Source organism: Colobus angolensis, unplaced genomic scaffold, assembly GCF_000951035.1.
Source record: "Colobus angolensis palliatus isolate OR3802 unplaced genomic scaffold, Cang.pa_1.0 Scaffold43, whole genome shotgun sequence".
Taxonomy (NCBI): domain Eukaryota; kingdom Metazoa; phylum Chordata; class Mammalia; order Primates; family Cercopithecidae; genus Colobus; species Colobus angolensis.
Genome location: NW_012117710.1, coordinates 3106444 through 3128620, shown reverse-complemented (window position 1 = coordinate 3128620; position 22177 = coordinate 3106444). Strand labels below are relative to the sequence as shown.

Sequence of the window (22177 nt, the reverse complement as noted above, 5' to 3'; positions counted from 1 at the left end):
GTCACCTTGCCCGGCTAGTTTTTTGTATTTTTTAGTAGAGACGGGGTTTCACCGTGTTAGCCAGGATGGTCTTGATGTCCCGACCTTGTGATCCACCCGTCTCGGCCTCCCAAAGTGCTGGGATTACAGGCTTGAGCCACTGCGCCCGGCCTAATCTGTTAAAAGAAATCCAGTTTTGAGAAAAGGTCATTTTTGTTTCATCAAAATTTGAAATGTTTGCTCTGCAAAAGTTCTCCTTTTGAGACAGGGTCTCACTCTGTTGCTCAGACTGCAGTGGAGTGGTGTGATCATAGCTCACTGCAGCCTCAGTCTCCTGGGCTCAAGCAGTCTTCTTGCCCCAGCCTCCCCTAATAGCTGGGACTACAGGAATGCAACACCATACCCGGCTAATTTTCTTTCTTTTTTTAAGTAGGAATGAAGTCTCACTGTGTTGCCCAGATTGGTTTTGAACCTAACCTCAAGGGATCTTCCTGCCCTGGCCTCCCAAAGTGCTGGGATTACAGGGGTGAGCCACCGCGCCCTGCCCAGATCCTCTTAATAAGAGGATAAAAAGACAAGCTACAGCCTAGGAGAAAAGTATTTGCCAACTGCTTATCTGACACAGGACTCATTAACTAGAAAATAGAACTCTCAAAACAATACTCAACAGTCTGAAAACAAGCAGAAAATAAGCAAAAGATATGAAGTGATTTCATCAAAGAGGACATGCTGATGGCACACAAGCACGAGAAGACATCCAGCCTCTCCAGCCATTGAGTCACTGCCAATCAAGGGAGACGCAGACTCAGACTGCCGGGAGATAACACTACATACCTATTAGAACAGATACAATAGAAAATAGTGAAAATAACAAACATGGATGAGGATACTGAGAAACTGGGTCTCATTCATCACTGGTGGGGAGGTAAAAGGGTACAACCATTCTGGAAGAGAGTTTGGCAGTTTCTTTAAAAAAAAAAACAAAAAACTTACGCTTATACAACCCAGCAGTCACACTCCTGGGCATTTGCCCTAGAGAAATGAAACTCACATCCACACCACACCTGTACGTGAGTGTTCACAGAGCTGTATGTGTAATGACTAAAATACAGAAACAGCCAAAATGTCGCTAGATTGATAAATGGTTAAATAAACTGCGGCACGTTCAGACCATGGAATTCTACGAGCAGTAAAAAGGAGCAAGCTACCGACACATGCAACAGTGTGAGCAGATCCCAAGGGCATTATGTTGAGTGAAGAAAAGCCAGCTTCCAAAGCCCACATGCTGCCAGGCGCAAGGGCTCACACCTGTAATCCCAGCACTTTGGGAGGCCAAAGCAGGAGGATGACTTGAGCCCAGGAGTTTAAGACCAGCCTGGGCAACATAACAAGATCCCATCTCTACAAAACATAAAATTAGCCACGCGTGGTGGCGTGCACCTGTAGTCCCAGCTACTTGGGAGGCTGAGGCAGGAGGATCATTTAAGCCTGGGAGGAGAGTTTGCAGTGAGCCATGATCATGCCACTGCATTTCATCCTGGGCAACACAGTGAGACTCTGTCTTTAAAAAAAAAAAAAAAAAAGCCACATGCCGTATGGTTTCACTTTAAGTACACTCTAGAAAAGGCAAAACTATAGGAACAGAAAACAGATCAGTGACTCTACATTCTAGAGATGGAAGTCAGATTCGTGGTTGCCAAGGGGTTAGGGATGGTGGAAGGAGGATGGCCGTGACTCCAAATTGGTAACACGAGGGAGACCGTTCTGGTGGGACAGTTCTGTCTCTTGATTGCAGTGGTGGTTACACAAATCTAGACGGGTGACAAAGTGCATGGAGCCACACACATTGTACCAATGTCAGTTCCCTGGTTCTGATATTGTATTAGAAGTACAAAAGATGTAACCACTGGGAAAAGTGCATCACAGGTCCACCGATACCTCTCTATGCAATCTTTGCAACTTCCTGTGTATCTATAATTATTTCAAGATGAAAAGTTATGGCAAAAAAAATTCCATGTTTCTTAGTACTATTAAAAATGGAATTGCTTTTAAAATGTTTATATTCCATTGGTTTATTGGCAGTATGTAAAAAAAACTTGATTTTTGTACATTAATCTTGTATCTTGTGAATGTGCTAAACTCACTGATTCTGTTGCTAGCCTTTTTATAGCTTCCTTCGGATTTTATGTTTGAACAGTTAGGCAATCTGCAGATTGTTTTATTTCTTGCTTTCCAGTCCCTGTGTCTTTTATTTGTTTCATTTGTTCGCTTGCTTGCTGTCTTGCTTTTTGCTGTTAGTCTTTCTAACTTAGCGTTGACCAGAAGCAGAAGTGGCATCCTTGCCTTATACCCAGTGTTAGGGTGAAAGTACTCAGTATTCCACCATGGCTTAGGATGTTAGTTGCAGGGTTTTCATAGACGCCCTTTATCAAACTGAGGAAGTTCCTTTCTGTTTGTAGTCTGGTGAGAGACACTTCTTTTTAAAGCCCTGAACATGTGTTGAATTTTTTCATGGTTTTTTTTTTTTCTGCATCTATTGAAACATTCATATTTTTTTCTTCCTTTTTTGTTAAAATAGTGTCTATCTTCTAATGACATTTTTTATGTAGTTAGGTTTAAATTCCTAAAGTTTTGTTAAAGATATTGTGTCTGTTTTCAAGGGAGGGTTGGTCTGTAATTTTTCTTTTTCGGTCATCTTGTCAGTGTGGGTACCAGGATGATGCTGGCCTCAAAAAGGAGTTGGAAATTACTTCTTCCTCTTTGATTTTCTGAAAAAGTTCACGTTAGTTAGTGTTTTTTCTTTAGATGTTTGATAGAATTCATCAGTGAAGCCATCTGGGCCTGGAGTTTTCCTTTGGGGAAGTTTTGTTGTTGTTGTTGTTGTTGTTGTTTTAGAACAAATTCAGTTTTTTAAAGGCTATTCAAATTTTCTATTTCATACAGTATTCGTTTTGGGAAATTAAATTTTTTAAAGCAATTTGTCCATTTCATCTAAGATGTCCAATCTGTTAGCATAAAGTTGTTTGGAACATTCTCTTAATACCTGTCAATGTTTGAAGGAGCTGTAATATAACTTTTTCGTTCCTGATACTGGAGATTTGTTTTTTCTTTTTCTTAATTCCCTTAGGAGGTTATCAATTCTGTTGACATTTTTAAAGAACCAACGTTTGGCCTTGTTGTGTATCTATTGCAAAATTCATTTTCCATTTCATCGTTATCTCATCTTTGTTACTTTCTTTCTCCTGCTTACCTTGGGTTTAAAGAGCTGTTCATTAAGCTCTTGGAGGTAGTACCTTTTGGTCAGTGATTTTTGATCATTTTTTCTCTTCTATAAGATTTTTTTTTTTTTCTTTGAAACAGGGTCTTGCTCTTTTCCCTGTACTGGATTGCAGTGGTACGGTCTTGGCTCACTGCAGCCTCGGCCTCCTGGGTTCAAGTGATCCTCCCACCTCAGCTCCCCCTGCTGAGTAGCTGGGACTACAGGCATGTGCCAACATACTCGGCTAACTTTTGTTTGTTTTTTTTTTTTTGAGGAGACGGGATTTTGCCATGTTGCCCAGGTCTTGAACTCCTGACCTCAAGCAATCCACCTGCCTCGGCCTCCTAAAGTACTGGGGTTACAAGTGTGTGCCCCCATGCCCAGCCCTAATATAAGCATGTAAAGCAACAGATTTCTCTCCTAAGTGCTGTAGCAGCCACATCTCAAGATAAAAGTGTTGACACTTTAACATTGTCTTTAAGTTCAAATACTTTCTGATTTACTTTGTGAGTTCTTCTTGATTTTGGCATGTCTGGGTACTGCTCCTGGAGTGTGCGTATCTCTCACTTCTGTTCCCATCTGTCCACTTTTCCATTCGCACCCTCATATTCATCAGTTATTTCAGCTCCCAAGCTGGTAACTCTAAAACCTCCGCCATATCCTAATCTGGTTCTGAGGCCTCACTTTGTGTCTTCACACTGTGTGTGTCTGTTAACATGCCCGTCCAGTAGTCCCTCTTGCTCTTCACACTGTGTGTGTGTCTGTTAACATGCCTGTCCAATAGTCCCCCTGTCCGTGGCTTCACTTTCCATGGTTTCAGTTACCCGCAGTTAACTATGATCCAGAAGCAGATGAATGCAGTACAGTGAGACACTTTGAGAGACCACATTCACATAACTTTATTACAGTGTATTGTTTGTTGTTATAATTGTTCTGTTTTATTATTGTTAACCTTACTCTGCCTAACTAATTAAACTTGATCATTGGTACATGTGTAAAGGGAAAAACAATACAGATAGGGTTGAGTATTATTCAAGGCTTCAGACATCCACTGAGGTCTCAGAATGTGTCCCCTGAGGATAAGGAGGGGACTCCAGTATTTTTTCTTAAAAGCCAGGCATAATGTGTCAGTTGCAGGCTCTGGCATCGCCTTCTCTTCCCGGTAAACTGTGATTCTCTGCGTTTGCCTATCTGCCTCTCCGGTTTGGGGGCAGTAGTGTGTCCTGTGATCTCAGCTTTCTGATGGGTCTAAGCAGAGCTGTGATTTTCAGTTTATTCTTCTTGCCGGTGTTGCTGCTGTGAGGATGGGAGTGACAACTTCCAGGGCCTTTACATGTCAGACCAGAGAGTCTGACTTCTTTGACCTTTGGATTATTCAGAAGTGTGTGGTATAGTATCCTTGCTATGAGTTCATATTTATCATATTTGGAATTTGTGGAGCTTCTTGAAATCTGTAAATTTATGTCTTTCACCAGATTTGGAAAGCTTTCTGCTTCCAAAAACATTCTCTGCCCCACTCTCTTTTTTCTCTCCTGTGAGATTCCAACTACTTGTGTATTAGGCCCCTAGATATTGTCGCAAAGATGCCTGCGTATCATTCTTTATCTTTTTCCTCTTTTTGAGATTGGATCATTGGATCATCTGTATTAATCTAATTTCATTGGTCACTAATGCTTTCCTCTCTCATCCCCAGTCTGTTATTAAGTTCGTCCAGTAAATTTTTTAAATTTCAGATGTCGTATATTTTAGTTCTAAAATTTCCACTTGTTTTCCACTGTGTTTTCTGTGTATCTGATAAGATTTTCTATACCTTTATTCAACATGAGCATTTTTAACCTAATTGGGCCTAATTATAATAGCTGCTTTAACGTCTGTGTCGAGTCCTCCCACTATCTGGGTTATCTGAGTTGATAACTTCTGATTGTTTTTGCCCCTGGTGATGAACACCTTCCATATGTTGAATAATTTGATTATATCCTGGGCATTATGAATGTCGTTTTAAGACTCTAAATCCTGTTCTGTTCATCCATCTAATGTTGATATTTTTGCTTTATCAGACACTTGCTGAGACCCAGACTGCCATCTTGGTCATGCCTGTGCTGCTGGTTGCTCAGATCACAGCAGAGACCACTTTCAATTTGCCCCATATGTATGGTTCAGGTGCCAGCCGGGCTCTTGGGCAGAGTTTATGCACAGAACTTGAGGTCTCCCTCACTGACTCTCTTCTTTCTGGAGTTCCCACCTTACCCCCTGGCAGTCCTGGTTGCCCCAGCTCTGTCCTCTTGTTCTAGCCAAAAAGATGGTAGGCTTTCCGTCTGAATGTTACTGTTGCCACTCACCACCATGCCTGTGGCTCACAGCTGATGTGACTGTGCACCTGGAAAACTCAAAAGAACCTACAGGTCTATTATTAGAAAGAGTACAGAGCTTAGCAGAGTGACTAGGCACAAGCCAGTGTACAAAAATCAATTGTATTTCTATTCACTAGCAACAAAGGATTAGAAAATGGAAAATGTTTAAAGATACCATTTAAGAAGCACCATAAAAGATTACATACCTAAGAATAAATCTAAGGAAAGATGTGAAGCACCTGTGTACAGAAAATTTATAAGCATTACCAAGAGGAATTAAAGGCCTCATTCAAAATCAAAACTCTGCAGGTGTTTTGGGGGACAGGGAGGATAGGAACTGACAACTGACTTTAGAACTAATATGGAAATGCCAAGGGCCAGCAAGACTCAGTGCTTTCTTCACTTTGAGCACCAAGTGAGTGAGGACAGAGGTGAATTACAGCCCCTGGAAAACGATGGCATCTGTGAGACCACATGGACAGCGACGAGATACACAGGAGGGGGACTCTTGTTGACAGCAGAATGTCACCTACAGACCGGCAAGCGTGGAGTGGCGCTGATTGGAAAATCATCTCGAAACTGTCATGTTAAACACTGGAGACAGCGCAAAAACCCCAAGGGCCATGGGAGGCAGCTCTCTTCTTCAAAAATCTCAGTGTGGACTGGGCACGGTGGCTCATGCTTGTAATCCCAGCACTTTGGGAGGCTGAGGCGGGCAGATCACTTAAGTTCGAGACCAGCCTGGCCAAAATGGCAAAACCTTGTCTCTACTAAAAATACAAAAATTAGTTAGGTATGGTTGTGCACCTCTGTAGTCCCAGCTACTTAGGTGGCTGAGGCAGGAGAATGTCTTGAACCCAGGAGGCAGAGGTTGCAGTGAGCTGAGATTGCGCTACTGCACTCTAGCCTGGGCGACAAGGTGAGACTCCCATCTCAAAAAAATAAAAAAAAAAAAATTCAGTGTTTCAGATTAAATGAAGCTAAAGAGGCATGTACATGTAAGTAATATACTAAATTCTGTGCTGGAGGAGGAAAATGGTCTAATAATGCTATATCTGTACATATTAGATAAACCTTGCTGTCTAATACGTGGTACTTATGAGACAGCCATCCTGGATGAATCCTCTTATCCTCGCGGCGCTCTCCTGAAGCAGTGCCTGAAGTTGCCATGGTTGTAGAAGCAGGTGTCCTCATTCTTAGGACATACCCTCTGAAGTTGTTAGGGGTAAACAACTTGCTCTCAAATGGTGACGGATTTTAAGAAGTCTGTGTATTGAAAGGGAGTGAACGAAGGATAAAGCAAATGACAGAAGACGTGAATCTGGAGATGAGGGGAATCTGGAGAAAGACTGGGCTCTTTGTACTATTCTTGTGACTTTTCACACATACCTCTATCCTAGCCCCAGAGAGGCTTGGAATTTGGGTTCTGGCTACTACAAAGGCTGGAATTCTGCTGTGAATTTCCCCAAAAAGTAGAAAGGTAACAGGCAGCCCACCTGTGACATGCTTGGAGCCTCACATGCTGGGCTTTAGGGATTCTCTGGTGCAAGTCTCTAGAAATTGGTGAGCTCTCCCCACCCCCAGCCCTGTTATTTAGGTTTTGGGGTTTTTTTAGAGACAGTGTCTCACTGTGTTGCCCAGGCCTGAGTGCAGTAGTGCAGTCATGGCTCACTGCATCCTCAACCTCCTGGGCTCAAGTGATCCTCCCACCTCAGCCTCCCGAGTAGCTGAGACCACAGGTGTGCACACCATCACACCTAGCCTAGGTGCTTTTTTTTCTAGAGGCAAGGGAATATCTTAAAACATGCTATAAAATTTCTTTCTAGCCTACTTTTCTATGATGATCCCTGTGATACAAATGAAGAATCTAAATCTATAGTTTTAAGGGCTGAATCTGTAATTTGAACTATTAGACATCTTATGAAACTTGAAGAATGAGCCCAACAGACACTGATAAAGCCACTGCCCAGTATTAACATGTTGTTTATGTCTCACCATCTTTGCCTCTGATAGATGAAAATCTACAAGTTCATAATCATATTTATCAGCTCAAGCTGCCATAACCAAATACTCTGGGTGACTTAACCAACAGAAATTAATTTTCTCACTGCTCTAGAGATTGGAAATTGGGGATCCGGGTGGCAGCACCATCAGGTTCTCGTGAGGGAGGGCGGTCTTCCTCGCTTGCAGACAGCCGGCTTCTCACTGTGTCCTCACATAGGGAGGCAGAGCTCTCTGGTCTCTTCTTAGGAAGGCACTGTCATATCATGAGGTCCCCACCCTCAGTCACCTCCCAAAGGCCCCATCTCCAAACAGCATCACTGCAGGTGGGGCTTCCACACAGGAATTCTGGGATCATACAAACATGCAGTCTATAATGATAATGATCTAAATAGAAACTCCTCGAAAAGATCACCAGGAAATGCCAGAAAAGCCAGAAAAGATCACACTGGGGTGCCGCTTCACAGCTAGTAGGATGGCTACCGCTTTTAAAACTCAGAAAACAGGCCGGGCGCGGTGGCTCAAGCCTGTAATCCCAGCACTTTGGGAGGCCGAGACGGGCGGATCACGAGGTCAGGAGATTGAGACCATCCTGGCGAACACGGTGAAACCCCGTCTCTACTAAAAAATACAAAAAACTAGCCGGGCGACATGGCGGGCGCCTGTAGTCCCAGCTACTCGGGAGGCTGAGGCAGGAGAATGGCGGGAACCTGGGAGGCGGAGCTTGCAGTGAGCTGAGATCCGGCCACTGCACTCCAGCCCGGGCGGCAGAGCGAGACTCCGCCTCAAAAAAAAAAAACTCAGAAAACAGCAAGTGTTGGCAAGGATGTGGATAAATTGGAAACTTTGTACGTGGCCCATGGGCATGTAAACTTGTGCAGCCACCGTGGAGAACAGCTTGGTGGTCTTCAGAAAGTTAAGCACAGAATTACCAAAGGACGGCCAGGCATGGTGACTCACACCTGTAATTCCAGCACTTTGGGAGGTCAAGGCGGGCAGATCCCTGGAGGTCAGGAGTTCGAGACCAGCCTGGCCAGCATGGTGAAACCCCATCTCTACTAAAAATACAAAATTCAGCCAGGCTTGGTGGTGCACGCCTGTAATCCCAGCTACTCGGGAGGCTGAGGCAGGAGAATGGCTTGAACCAGAGGCAGAGGTTACAGTGAGCCGAGGTTGCGCCACTGCACTCCAGATCGGGGCGAGACTCGATCTTAAAATAAAAAAAGAATTACCATAGGATGCCACAATTTCACTCCTAGGTGTATACTCGAGAAATGAAAACATGTTTAAGCAAAAACTTCCACACAGCTGTGTGTAGCACTGTTCACAACGGCCAAAAACTGGAAACAGGCAAAATGTTCATCAACTGACAAATGGAAAAAAAAAACATACCCATACAGTGGCATATATATACATACATTTGCCATAAAATGGAATGTTGCAGCGGCCCGTGCTACAGCGTGGGCGAGCCTCAGAAATGCCGCACCAAGTAAAAGAACCAGATGCAAAGGGCTGCATGCTGTGTGATCACACTCCAGTGAGAGTTCCAGAACAGGCAAATCCATGGAGACAGCAGATTCGTGTTGTCAGGGACTGGGCCGGGGCAGCGGGAGTGGCAGCTGATAGGCTGTGGAATTGGTGGCTGTACAGCATTTTGAAGGTAGTAAATGCCATTGAATGGTTCATGTCAAAATGGTGAATTTTCTATTATGTAGATCTTACCTAATGAAAAAATAACGGAAGAACCCAGGCAAGGGGGCTGGTGCTTTAGGGGCCCGGCGTGGCGCCCCCCCAGCGGCACCCCTGCACACACCAAGGACACGCCCCGCAGAGCCTGAGCTTACAGTTGTAGAGGCTGCTCCAGGGCCAAGGACCCCATGCAGCCCTTCCTGGGGTCTCACTGCTGTGACCGAGGGGTGGCTGTTTGCCAAGCTTGGAGACAAGGTGTCCACAGGCACAGCCATGAGGCCACACACAGGGCAAGGGGGCCAAAGCATGGCCAGGGTCAGGGGCCAGCTCCTCTGTACTTTCACATTCTGGCAAAAAGAAAACACAGGAGGAGGCCAGAATTCTAGGTTCTGCCTCTAACCTTGGTATCCTGTTAGGTTCATTTGCTTTAATTTGGGTTCAGTTTTGAGGGGTTGGTTTTTTATTTAATTTTTTTTTTAATTATGGAAGATGTTAGCATGGTTCCAAAGTCAAACATACTCAGAGAGGTCTGCTCCTGCCTGTGTCCCATCCCCCGTTCCCTCCCTCCCTAGAAGTCATTTTCATCTGCTGCTGGTGTATCCACATTTCCTTTTCCAAATACAAGCAAGTAGACTACGAGTTTTAGTCTCCCGCCACTTCTTACATAAAAGGAAGATACTCTGCACTGTTTTGTGCCTTGTGCTTTTCCTTTGGCAGTGGGTATCGGAAACCTCCTTCCAGCCACGGAGCTCTTCTCCTTCGCCAATGCACGCCCCCGACTGCATAGAGATCACAGTTTATTCAACCAGCTTCTCTTACTAGACATTTGCTGCAGTGACAGCCTTGTGCCGGCGTCACTTTGTATTTCTGCCAGTGAATCTTTAACCTAATTTTTTTTTTTTTTTTTTTTTTAAGATGGAGCCTCACTCTGTTGCCCAGGCTGGAGTGCCGTGGTGCAGTCTTAGCTCACTGTAACCCCTGCCTCCCAGGTTCAAGCGATTTTCTAGCCTCAGCCTCCTGAATAGCTGGGATTTCAGGCGCACACCACCACACCTGGCTAATTTTTGTATTTTTAGTACAGACAGGGTTTCAACATGTTGGCCAGGCATGTCTCGAACTCCTCACCTCAAGTGATCACCTCGGCCTCCCAACGTGCTGAGATTACTGTGAGCCACCATGCCTGGCCCTCTTACCTAATGTTTGGGGATGATAAATTAGCAACAGACACTTCATAGGTACCCACGTTAAGACTTGAAAAGCTTCATTTTTATAATGTATGTGAATGTGGTGCTTTATCTCTTTTCCAGAATACTTTCACAGCGGTGATATCATTTAATCTCATGCCACCCATGTGAGATGTCATAGGCATTCACTGAGCAAAGCCTGAGTTCAAAATGAGGATTTCTTTTGGGGAACTAGATAATATTTTTAAAAGTATTTTGAAAGATTCTCTGTTGTTTGGTTAGCATCTCTATTCAGTGGAAATTTAATGCTAACTTTAATATTTAGGTGTTAAGTAATGAAGTTGAAAACCTGGCCTTTGGAGTAATTTGCTGTTATTTTTCATATACAGCAATTTTAAAATTTGTCTTCCTATTTTGTTACATTGAAGTGAGTGAACTAGATTTTGGAATCATCTAGCTCACCACTGACAAGCCCTGTTTTCAGTCACAGTGTGAATGACCCCGTTTTGGGATTTTAGAGTTAACCTCACTAAGTGCAGAAACTGTAAGACAGGGCCGGGCACAGTGGCTCACGCCTGTAATCCTAGCACTCTGGGAAGCCGAGGCAAGTGGATCACCTGAGGTCAGGAGTTCAAGACCAGCCTGGTCAACCTGGTGAAACCCTGTCTCTAGTAAAAATACCAAAGTTAGCTGGGTGTGGTAGTGCACGCCTGTAGTCCCAACTACTCGGTAGGCTAAGGCAGGAGAATTGCTTGAACCCAGGAGGCAGAGGTTGCAGTGAGCCAAGATCACGCCATTGCACTCCAGCCTGGGCAACAGGGCAAGACTCCATCTCAAAAAAAAAAACAACCAACAGTGAGACAGCTCCTGAATGGGCAGATCGGGTTTAAAACTAAAAGGCCCTGTGGCCAGGAGCTGGACGTTGGTGTTTGTTTTCCTTGTAACCACTCTCTGGTCCTTGATCTCTCCCTACCTCGACCCTTACATCTCAGACCAGTCCACGGTTACCTTTGTTTCCTCTTGCTCCCCATGGGACCCACACATGGGCTGTCCTTCATGCACACCCTGTCAGCCTGTGACATTGACAGGCAGAAACGGAACCAAGCATGTGGGTAGAAAGGCTCCAGTTAGGAGCAGAGGACACGAGGGAACCAGAGTCAAACCCTCATGTACTGATCTCGAGGGTCTGGTCCTGTACAGGGTTGAAGATTTGAGACTCTTTTCCTGTGGTCCTAAGTTAGCTGAAGGAAGCATGTGAGGACAGCAGAGGTCTGTGAAGGGGCAGCTCGCTGTGTGCAGAGACACAGGTGACAGGCGAGGCCGCTGTAGGGCCTGCGCTGACGGAGCTCTGGGCAGCAGCGAACCCAGCGTGTGTCGTTCTCCTGCCAGAGGTGTGGGTGACAGGTGCTTCCAGAAACTGCTGAAGGCTGCAGGGCTCTACAGAAAGGTGGTCCCCTCACGGGCGTGTGTTGGCCTAGGTCCTGCCCAGCGTCACGATGTCATATCTGCCCGACTGTGCCCAGCACAGGTGCACAGGCCCCAAATCAACCTGCTGCTGCTGCTTGAAACAGACAACCCCTGTTTCACCGCCCACCAGCCCCTGCTCAGGTTCATCCCTTCTGCTGCTCATGAGAGGACAGGCACATTCCTGGGACAGTTGAGGCAGGCGACAGGCCTCTGTCAGGTGTGTGCTCAGTGGCCTCTGGGCCTGTGAGAGGACAGGCACATTCCTGCGACAGTTGAGGCAGGGGACAGGCCCCTGTCAGGTGTGTGCTCAGTGGCCTCTGGGCCTGTGAGAGGACAGGCACATTCCTGCGACAGTTGAGGCAGGGGACAGGCCTCTGTCAGGTGTGTGCTCAGTGGCCTCTGGCCCCAGCCTAATGAAATTCATTTTGTTTAATCCGCAAGTTCAAATGTGTGTTAATCTTGAGCAATGTAGGTTTTTCACACCAAGGAGAGTCCTGAAAGCCCACTTTGGATCCACTCGTGTTTCTAGATCTCGTGACTGCAGCAGCCGTCAAGAGGACTCTGGGCTCGTCTTGGCAGGCACAGTGCCTCTTTATAAACCCGCCAAGCAGTTAATTTCACGTGGACCTCTCAGTTTCTGCCACATACTTTTTCTCTGAAGAAATGACTGGATTCTCCTAGTGTTGAAAGTGCTTGGGACTGTCAACCTGGCCCTTTCAATGAGCTGCTGCCGTGAGACTTGAGTCAGTCACAAACGATCGTCCCATGGGCTGCGCCCCATCAGCGGGTACGTCGTCCAGTCTCTGCTGGTGAACCGCAGTGCACCAAACCTCAGAGACAGCAAGAGTGCAGATGTGAGGGACCGCATTCTGGATCGCACAGGGTTGCTCTGTGTCCCCTTCTTCCCTCCCCTTCAGCCCCCGTTAGAGAGCTTGAGACACAGTCCCTGGCACCTTACAGTTCAGTGGCAGCTTTCCCACGGACCCCCTGGGCTGTTTCTCGAGGTGAGGCCATCCTGACCTGAAACTAGATTTGACGACTCCGCCAACTGTGCAAGATGACCGAGAGTCATAGATAAGCTACGTCCATTCCAAGTAGTGAAACAAATGCTGTGATGAGTTAAATGGGCCATCCTATTCAGTCATTGTAGAGAAAGCAGCAGGGAAGATGTTTGCATATGAGCATTTGCCATGTCGTAAAGTGCAGTTTGGGGACTGATTTCAGACGCGAGGAGTGCTTAGATTCACACCGAGGGAAACGTCCTTCCTGTTTCCTGCTTCCCCTCTAGCTCGTCCTGATTGTGTCCTCTATGGCGCTTTTCCCCTCGCGTCCGTACTATCTGGGTGGAACACGTGGCATCCAGGGTTTTGTGTCCTGTGGTGATAAGAGCACTGCCCAGGGCATCTGTGCCACTGTGACTCCGTGCCTGACCCAGCTAGAACCCTGCAGGAGAACTGTGTCTGCTTCCTTCGTGCCTGGTGCCACCACCTGCCTAAACACAGGCAAGGGTGGCTCAGGCTGTGACCTGCTGCCACTCCCAGCTCCCTGAGGGAGCCAGCGGCCACAGGAGAGGGAGGAACAGTATCTTGATGCTTCTTGGGCGTGCATGGCACCTTCTGAGGCCCGGGTGAGGGCGGGAGAGCAGGAGGAGGCAGGGAAGAAAGGCGCTGAGGAAGGAATGTGTTGTAAATCAGGTGAGTGAGTGCGCCCAGCAGCTTCTCCCAGCTGCTTCCTGTCGGGATGAGGGAGGAGGTACGATGTGCAGAGGAGCAGGGGGACTTGGCCACAGGAAGGCAGCCGCCCCACCGGCCTCATGCTGGCTTCCCACATCGCAGGGACTTGGTGAGGAAGGCAGAGAGCGGGCCCAAGAGGTCAGTCGTGCCAGGCGCCTGAGGTGCCTTCACCCCAGCACTCCCGATGCCGTCCCTGCTGCAGAGCTGGGCCTCTGTCTGCGGCTCTGGAGAGCTGCGGTCACGAGGTGCCCGTGCTCACCCCGTCCTGCCGCAGAGGAGGCGGCGGTATGCTCGCTCAACACAGGCAGCGCTGGGATGGGGAGGCGTGTGTGCTTCTCTCCCCTCAAACAAAACACTCGCTTTGGAAACATCCGGAGGCCTTCGTTCTAAAGTGGGAATGTGGGCTTCTCCCTGAAAGAGCTTCCTGTCTGCTTTCTCCCCTCAGTCTGTCTGGGACAGAGGAAGAAGAGCTAGACTGAGCAGGTGCTGGCCACCTTTCTCCATCTCTTACAACATCACGAGCTTCGGCACACTCACGTAGTCCGTTCTGATGGCCTTCTCTCCTTAAAATTCTCCTGCATCAGCTCGCCACACGTGTATGACCTTGCCCCTGTACACTTCCCTGAGACTGCAGAAAGTGACTACTCTTCCACAAGCCCTGATGTCAGGGCAGCCTGGAAGCCTAGACCCTGCCTGCTGGTGTCTGTCTTTAGAGCAGGGTTCAAAGTGGAATCTTTTAGAAAGTGGTGTAATTGGTTTTGAACATGCTACCTTTGAAGGGACTCGGTGTGTGCCTATTCATGTGCGGGCTGCTTTGTAGTCGGCGGTTACGCTCTCCTGGCTCCTCCCGTACCCGGTGTGTGCCACGCATTTGGCGGCTCAGCGCTTCCTGATGTGATTCCACAGGGCCCTTCTTGCTGTGGAACACGTCTAAGATTATATCGATGATTGGTCCAGGCAGGAGAAGACTGGCTGTCATTCCACCACAACCATCGAAATGGAAGATTCCCCCTGTGTTGGCTACTGTAAATCAGGTCATAAAAATGTGGGAAGGAATAATGGACTCTTTCTAGAAACGGGAAGATATTTTGCCAGATGCTCCTTCTCGTCAAAATCTTCCATTTTTAAGGACAATGTCTGGGGTCCCTTGGGCCATCTTCGTCAGAAGCAGACTGTACCCAGGAGCCGAAATCTGAAATCCTATTCTGGCCTGTCGTTTGCTGGCTGCATGGCCAGGAGTGGGCCAGCCTTCATGTCTGGAAAGAGAGTCCCGCCACGTCAGAGGGGCTGGCATCCCACCGCACGCCGAAACCCAGCAGGGAAAATGGAAAAACAGCCAGAATTTGAATCTTGGGTTTGGAGCTAAAGAACCTGCATTAACATTTTTCTTTAATGGTAGTTTTTTTTTATTTTAGAAACCACATGGACACTCTTCACCTTTTTCCTTTGCTTTCCCGTTCGCACAGAGGCGAAATACCACTGCTCTTACCCTGTTCAGTTCTTGTATTTGCCACATCAGGATTCCTCGATCCAGACTGAGCTCTGAATATTCTTCCTTCCTGACAGGGGGAATCAGTGAAGTACTTCCTGGACAACTTGGACCGGATCGGCCAGCTGGTGAGTAAGCACGTCTGCCCGAGGAAGCTGGGCTCTGGGGTTAGAAAACACGTGTCCAGAGACCAAAGCAGTCCACGTGGTGAGGGCTTTGGCGGGACTGACAGGCTGAGCTTATTCTGTCACGTTACCACGAATGGTACTGTAATGGCATGCTCTCACATAGATCTGGGCTCCGTCTCGGGCGGGGGAGGAAATTGCCTTTGCCCAGATCACCATAAAGGAGACAGAGGAGTTGTTGAGTGAAAGGAGGACTTCCTTTAACTTGATCTCACGGAAAATTCAAACATATTCAAAAACAAATAGTCTAATGGAACCCCAGGCGCGGCAGTTATCACTGATTACCAGTCTTGTTTCAGCAGCCCTCTCCCTGTCTCCAGGAACAAATGCAAAGAATAGTTTAGGGTGTACCTCAAAAAGACGAGACGAAAAATCACAACCACAATAACCGCGATACCGTATAGCTCCTGAAAAATTAGCAGTAACTCCGTAATGTCAACCTAGTCAGTTTTGAGATTTTCCCTATTGTCTCATTAATGTTTTCATGTTGATTTTGCTTTGTTTCAGCAGATTTAAATCACCAACCTAATAAGGTGCATGCATTGCCATTGGTCAATATCACTTAAGTGTTCATCTGTATGCCTCTCCTTTTTTTCTTTCAATTTGTTTATTGGAGTAACTGGGTTATTCATCCTGTAGGGCTGTTTCTTGCCATGTGGACTTTGTTCTCCCACCCCTGCAGTGTTATTGAAGATGTTTCTCTGTCCCCTGCACACCCTTTGGGTGGTAATCAGACCTCTAGATCGAGGCTTGATCACGTCCCTGTTTGCTCCTTTGGCGAGACAGCTGCCTGCATGGTGCATGCACTGATCACGGGAGGTATTTTGTTGGTGTGGGTTTTTTTGTTTTTTTGTTTTGAGACAGGGTCTCTCTCCGTCACCCAGGCTGGAGTGCAGTGACGCGATCATAACTCATTGTAGCCTCAGCCTCCTAGGCTCAAGTGACCCTCCTGTCTCGGCCTCCCAAGTAGCTGGGACTATAGTATGCGGCGCCACGCCCAGCTAATGGTTTTCCTGCTTGTCAGTGCGGGGTTCTACTGTGTTGCCCAGGCTGTTCTTGAACTCCTGGGCTCAATCTATTCCTCCCACTTCCCAAAGCACCAGGATTATAGGTGTGAGCCACCATGCCTGGCCTGGAGGATTATTAATAGTGCAAAGTCAAAGTGGGTGAAGAGTGTGGTTGCCTGTGTGTTGCTCAAGACTTAAAGAATTTTTCTAAGAATAACATTAAATGTATTGCAGACCAAATTCACATCACATTACAAAACCTAAATTAATTCACAGTAAGGTTTCGGAAGCTATAAGCTCTGGGAGTTAGAAAAATAAAAAGGTATCTCTGGTATGGAAACAAAAAAGATGGTAAATTTCCTCTGGAGAAGAAAATGGATGTGGTTTTGCCCTGGGCCTGCCCATGAGTGTTCTGAGCATTCGTCCTCAGACTGGTGAGCCTCCGTTCATTTTGAAATGTAGTATTTGATTCTGTTTCACGGCCAGTTGATAATAATATAAATAAAATTTGCTTTTGGTATCTGGTTCAACTTCTTGCAAAACTCGGTCTCTTTCCTTCTACCCTGTCTTTTTGCCATCTTTTTGTTTTTATTTTCTTGTGTTCTTTCTTCCTCCCCCTAAATTTCTGCCTCATTCTGTATTTTACAGAATTACTTTCCTAGTAAGCAAGACATCCTGCTGGCGAGGAAAGCCACCAAGGGAATTGTGGAGCATGACTTCGTTATTAAGAAGATCCCATTTAAGATGGTGGATGTGGGTGGCCAGCGGTCCCAGCGCCAGAAGTGGTTCCAGTGCTTTGACGGGATCACGTCCATCCTGTTCATGGTCTCCTCCAGCGAGTACGACCAGGTCCTCATGGAGGACAGGCGCACCAACCGGCTGGTGGAGTCCATGAACATCTTCGAGACCATCGTCAACAACAAGCTCTTCTTCAACGTCTCCATCATTCTCTTCCTCAACAAGATGGACCTCCTGGTGGAGAAGGTGAAGACCGTGAGCATCAAGAAGCACTTCCCGGACTTCAGGGGCGACCCACACAGGCTAGAGGACGTCCAGCGCTACCTGGTCCAGTGCTTCGACAGGAAGAGACGGAACCGCAGCAAGCCGCTGTTCCACCACTTCACCACCGCCATCGACACCGAGAACGTCCGCTTCGTGTTCCATGCTGTGAAAGACACCATCCTGCAGGAGAACCTGAAGGACATCATGCTGCAGTGAGCGAGAAAGCCCCGGGGTTTGTCGTCCTTGAACAGCCTCCACGGCTGTGGGTCAGACTCTTGGGTGTGTCTTGTCTGTGTGGTCCTTGAGTGGGTTTCTCGGATCCGTGCCCTGGAATACCTGGCTCAGGAATGCTGTCAGACCAGCCAGCCAGTGAGCTCTAGGCAAAAGGACATGGAAACTGTCACGTTAGCTACTGAATCCTGGGGGCAAGTGAAACTACTGAAAACCCGAGTGATGATGTTGTGAATACGGAACACCTAATCACACAGCTTGCTTTGCTTTTACAGAAACGTTCCTCTTTTTTCTGACACAATTTAATTGAGGACCGTGTGTGTGTGTATGTGTACACACATGCTCTGTCTTTAATGACGGAAACACAGAAACCAGCTGGCCTTGCAGACGGCTTTTCTAACTCACAAGTCTTCTGAGACAGACTAACCTGAAAGCTTTGCCTAACGGTAGCTTGTAGAGATCCAGTGCACGCCGATGCTGCTAAACTCAGAGTGCCTGAGCCCGGCCCTGCAGCCCCAGCCGCAGTGTCTGAAGGCCACCTCCCAAAGGGAGCACGTTGCCTTTTCAAACTCCTGTGCCGATGTCCTAAGAGCCCCTGGTCCCCGCCTCTCAGATGAAGCTGAGGAGCCGTGCCTAGGATCCCTTCCCAGCACTGAGGATGGGCTGGGGAGCTCTGCAGGTGTGGATTCACCTTATGCCCCTACAGCAGGCTCGGCCCTACCCACCCTGCCCGATGCCCAGCAGCACAACACAGACTGAGACAGGATGCCCACGGGGACTGCTGCTCTGTCCTCGTACACACAGCGGTGCTCTTCTCCCCTTAGCCACCCCCCCAACCCAACGGCAAAGACACAGAAACCCGGTCCCCTTGCAGATGGCTCTCCCATCTTCCTGCAAGTCATCTGCTCACACACAGTTGGCAGCACATAGCGTTTCCTTCTTTCAGAAACATTCCTCTTCTGGGGCTTCAGAAAGCTGGCAAGGCCACTAGCAGAGCTTTTGTTAATGCCCCAGCGGCTTGGCGAGCTCACAGCTGACCTTTCAGGAAGCCCACAGACGCTGGAGGAATCTTGAGTTTCTCCACACTGCCGCTCCACCAGTGCCTTTGGACAGCCGTGCCTGTTTGCAGCTCTCCTGTAAGTCTGATTCTCATCGAGGCCCCTTGCTTCTATGCCTATGCTTGCAGAACAAGTAAACAGTCTGGGACGCCGCTGTCCCGGGGGAGCCCGCAGAAGCCTGTGAATGTTGATACAAGCTGGCCAGTCCTGGGCCCAGCTCACTTGTCCAGCTACCTGCCAGGTGGCTTTCGCTGTGTTTAAAATACATCGCATTCCAAGCTGGTCCCTCTGTGTGTCACTCGACTGAGAAATCCTGCCTAGTGTGTTTGGGGATGTGTCCTAGCATTTAAAAAAAAATGAAAGCTTCCTCTTAATTGGCACCCGAATGTTGCTGTGGCTCAGTTACACATCCCAGGGCCCTTGTCCCAAGGCCGTGCTGCCCCTGACCCCGAGCCCCTCTGCAGCTCACCCTCGGCTTGTTTCCTGCAAACCCGATAAATACAAGCCCTTGGGACAGATGCAGAAGCAGAAGGGGGAGGGGAAAACCTGCCTCTGGGTTACCCTGTTCGCAGCGCATTTTCATCAGGAGACAGCATGGAACTCTGTCTTGCAGTGCTCAAGGGCGTGCATCAGTGTTTGCTGGGCTTGTGGCTCCTTTTTTGGCTGGATAAAGAAGTTGCTGTTTTTGTACTGCTTCTGTGGCTCTTCACAGACCTAAAGGATGTGACCGGAGCTGAGTGATGATGACCAGGTTTTAAAGGAGAAAGAAAACTCTGGTGGGTCTCTCGGGATGGTCTCAGGTCACATTTTCAGTTTCCAACAGTGATGCGCAGCAGGGTCCAGAGCGTGGTGAGCTTTGTTTGCCTCCGGGGTCCGCTTTTACTGTCTCTCCTGTGTGTGTTAAAATCGAGGGCCCAGAGGAAGTGCAACCGGGTCCTCCCCCAACTGGGGGAGCCTCTTGGTGGCGCTGCTGGCGACAGCAGCGCTGTGATTGGCGTAGCAGGGGAGTTGTTTGAAACACTTTCCTGAGTAGTCCAGACTTGTCAGTGAGTGCTTTTTTTTCCTGTAAACAGTCTGACATATTTACTCGTCACTTTCAAACCGGAAGCATGAGAGGAAAGAGCTGTTGTGGGGTCCGTTTAACTCGATAGAAAGTGCAGTGGGATGGCCCCCGGCCCAGGCTCTTGACCCACTCAGTACTGGCCCCACCTTCCTGGCCGAGGCACTTGGCCTTGCTGAGCTGGACTTCCTCCTCCTCCTCATGACCAGGGTAAATTAGAACATTTTTAAAGACACCCCCTTCCAAATTCTGTAACGCATTGTAATTGGAGAAGAAGGAAACTCTGCAAGGCTAAACTGTCATTTACAACTTTGCTACACATAGACCATAGTCAGTTTTGTTTCCAGAACCTTAGGCTTTTGTATTTTTTAATTTTAATTTCATTGTTAATCCTTATTGTCTTTTTTTATTAAGATGTTGGAAAAGCAGGAGGTAGATTTGCCTCATCTATTATTGCAAAAATGTAACAATAAAGTTCCTCAAAATAAGATATGTTCCTCATAGCTAACTCTGTACACATAAGAACGCATATAGGGATTTTACTGAAATCTATTTTTAACTCTTCTGTTTGTAGAGAAATTGTTTCAAGGATTTTGAGTCATAGGTCTAATTTATAGAGATCTCTAGAATTCTTATTGTAATTTTCCTACTTCTTTGATAAAAGAAAAATGAGTCAGATTATTTTAACTCCAAGATTAAAAAAAACAAACAAACTTGAGAGAAGACTATTAGTTATAACTAACTTGGTGGTTCTGGGAACAGACATCTAACCTGGTATGGTAAAGCAGAGGCTCCCATTGGGATGATAGTGGTCCCGGTCAGTTGTTCGTGGCATCAGCTTTTCGCAGTGTGTTAACATTGGGAGGGTCTGGCTTGAAAATTCGGCCACCGTCAGCCTCTGAATGTTTCTTAAAATAAATTTAGTCATTGCTTAATATAAAATATTGCCAGGATTCAAAACCAACACTAAATTGATTTGTCAGTCCCCAAAATTCAGAGCAGATCATTCTAATCATACTTTTTTTTTTTTTTTTTTTTTTTTTGAGACAGAGTCTTCCTCTGTCGCCAGGCTGGAGTGCAGTGGCATGATCTCAGCTCACTGTAACCTCCACCTCCCGGGTTCAAGTGACGCTCCTGCCTCAGCCTCTTGAGTAGCTGGGTCTACAGGCACCCGCCACCACACCCAGCTAATTTTTTGTATTTTTAGTAGAGACGGGGTTTCACCATGTTGGCCAGGATGGTCTCAATCTCTTGACCTCGTGATCCACCCACCTCAGCCTCCCAAAGTGCTGGGATTACAGGCGTGAGCCACCGAACCCAGCTCTAATCCTCATTTTATTTGAAGGTGGTTTATTATTTATTCATCATAGTTTCTATTTCCACACACGAAACAAAGCCTGGCATGTAGGAAACCATTGTAAATAACATTTTGGGCTGGGTGCAGTGGCTCACACCTATAAGCCCAGCACTTTGGGAGGCCAAGATGGAAGAATTGCTTGAGTGTAGGAGTCTGAGACCAACCCAGGCCACAAGAGACCCATCCTTACAGATAAACAAAATTAGCTGGGCATGGTGGTGCGTGCCTGTAGTGCCAGCTACTTGGGAGGCTGAGGCAGGGGGATCGTTTGAGCCCAGGAGCTTGAGGCTACAGTGAGCTGTGATCGCATTCTGCACTCCAGCCTGGACAACAGCAAAGACCCCATCTTAAAAATAGATGAAGATAGCTGGGCACGGTAGATCACAAGGTCAAGAAATCGAGACCATCCTGGCCAACATGGTGAAACCCCGACACTACTAAAAATACAAAAATTTGCTGGATGTGGTGGCACCTACCTGTAGTCCCAGCTACTCAGAAGCTGAGGCAGGAGAATCACTTGAACCAGGGAGGCGGAGGTTGCAGTGAGCCGAGATCGTGCCACTGCACTCCATTCTGGTGACAGAATGAGACTGTGTCTCTGAAAAAATAATAAAGATGTGTTCCAGAGGCTTTTATTCAAAACACTATTTTTAAAGCATGATGTGGCAGCATATACACCTAAACTCGCACATGTAAGCGTGAGAGGCCCCGCTCTCCAAGATCAGAAGCTGGGAGGGGAAGGACCTTGATGGGCTCTGGAGACCAGAGGCGCCCAAGGGGATGGCAGGTGGAGGTTCTGTCCTCGCAACCCCTGGGGTTATGGTTCCAGCCAGAAAGTGAAGAGCTGTCGGGTCCTCGGTGTGGTGTGACCAGAGCTCTCATGCTCAGGCCTCCACCGGAACTGGCTCTTTGCATCACGGGGCATCTCTCCTCTTGCCCAAACAAGCAGCTTTCTGGAAAGAGGAGTGGAGATGCCACTCAGCACCATTAGCCCCTGTGTGGCCGATGGGGTCTTGAACTGACCACAAGTGGGAAAGGCAGAGAGTGCGCCAGAAAAATGCCTGCCCTGAGCACACAGTGTACTGTGACTATAGGCTGAGCTCGGGGAGCCTGGATGTCCTCACG

At 47.5% G+C, this 22177-nt stretch overlaps 1 protein-coding gene across 1 annotated transcript in view; it reads left to right on the top strand.

Moving 5' to 3' along the window:
* GNA12 (guanine nucleotide binding protein (G protein) alpha 12) overlaps positions 1-20632 on the top strand; it is a 29259-nt gene extending 8627 nt beyond the window's left edge. Inside the window, 2 exon segments of the mRNA XM_011956973.1 lie at positions 15230-15280; positions 16993-20632. Of these exon segments, the coding sequence (XP_011812363.1) occupies positions 15230-15280; positions 16993-17562 (621 nt within the window). The 3' untranslated portion in view covers positions 17563-20632.
* The last annotated feature ends 1545 nt before the right edge of the window (positions 20633-22177 follow it).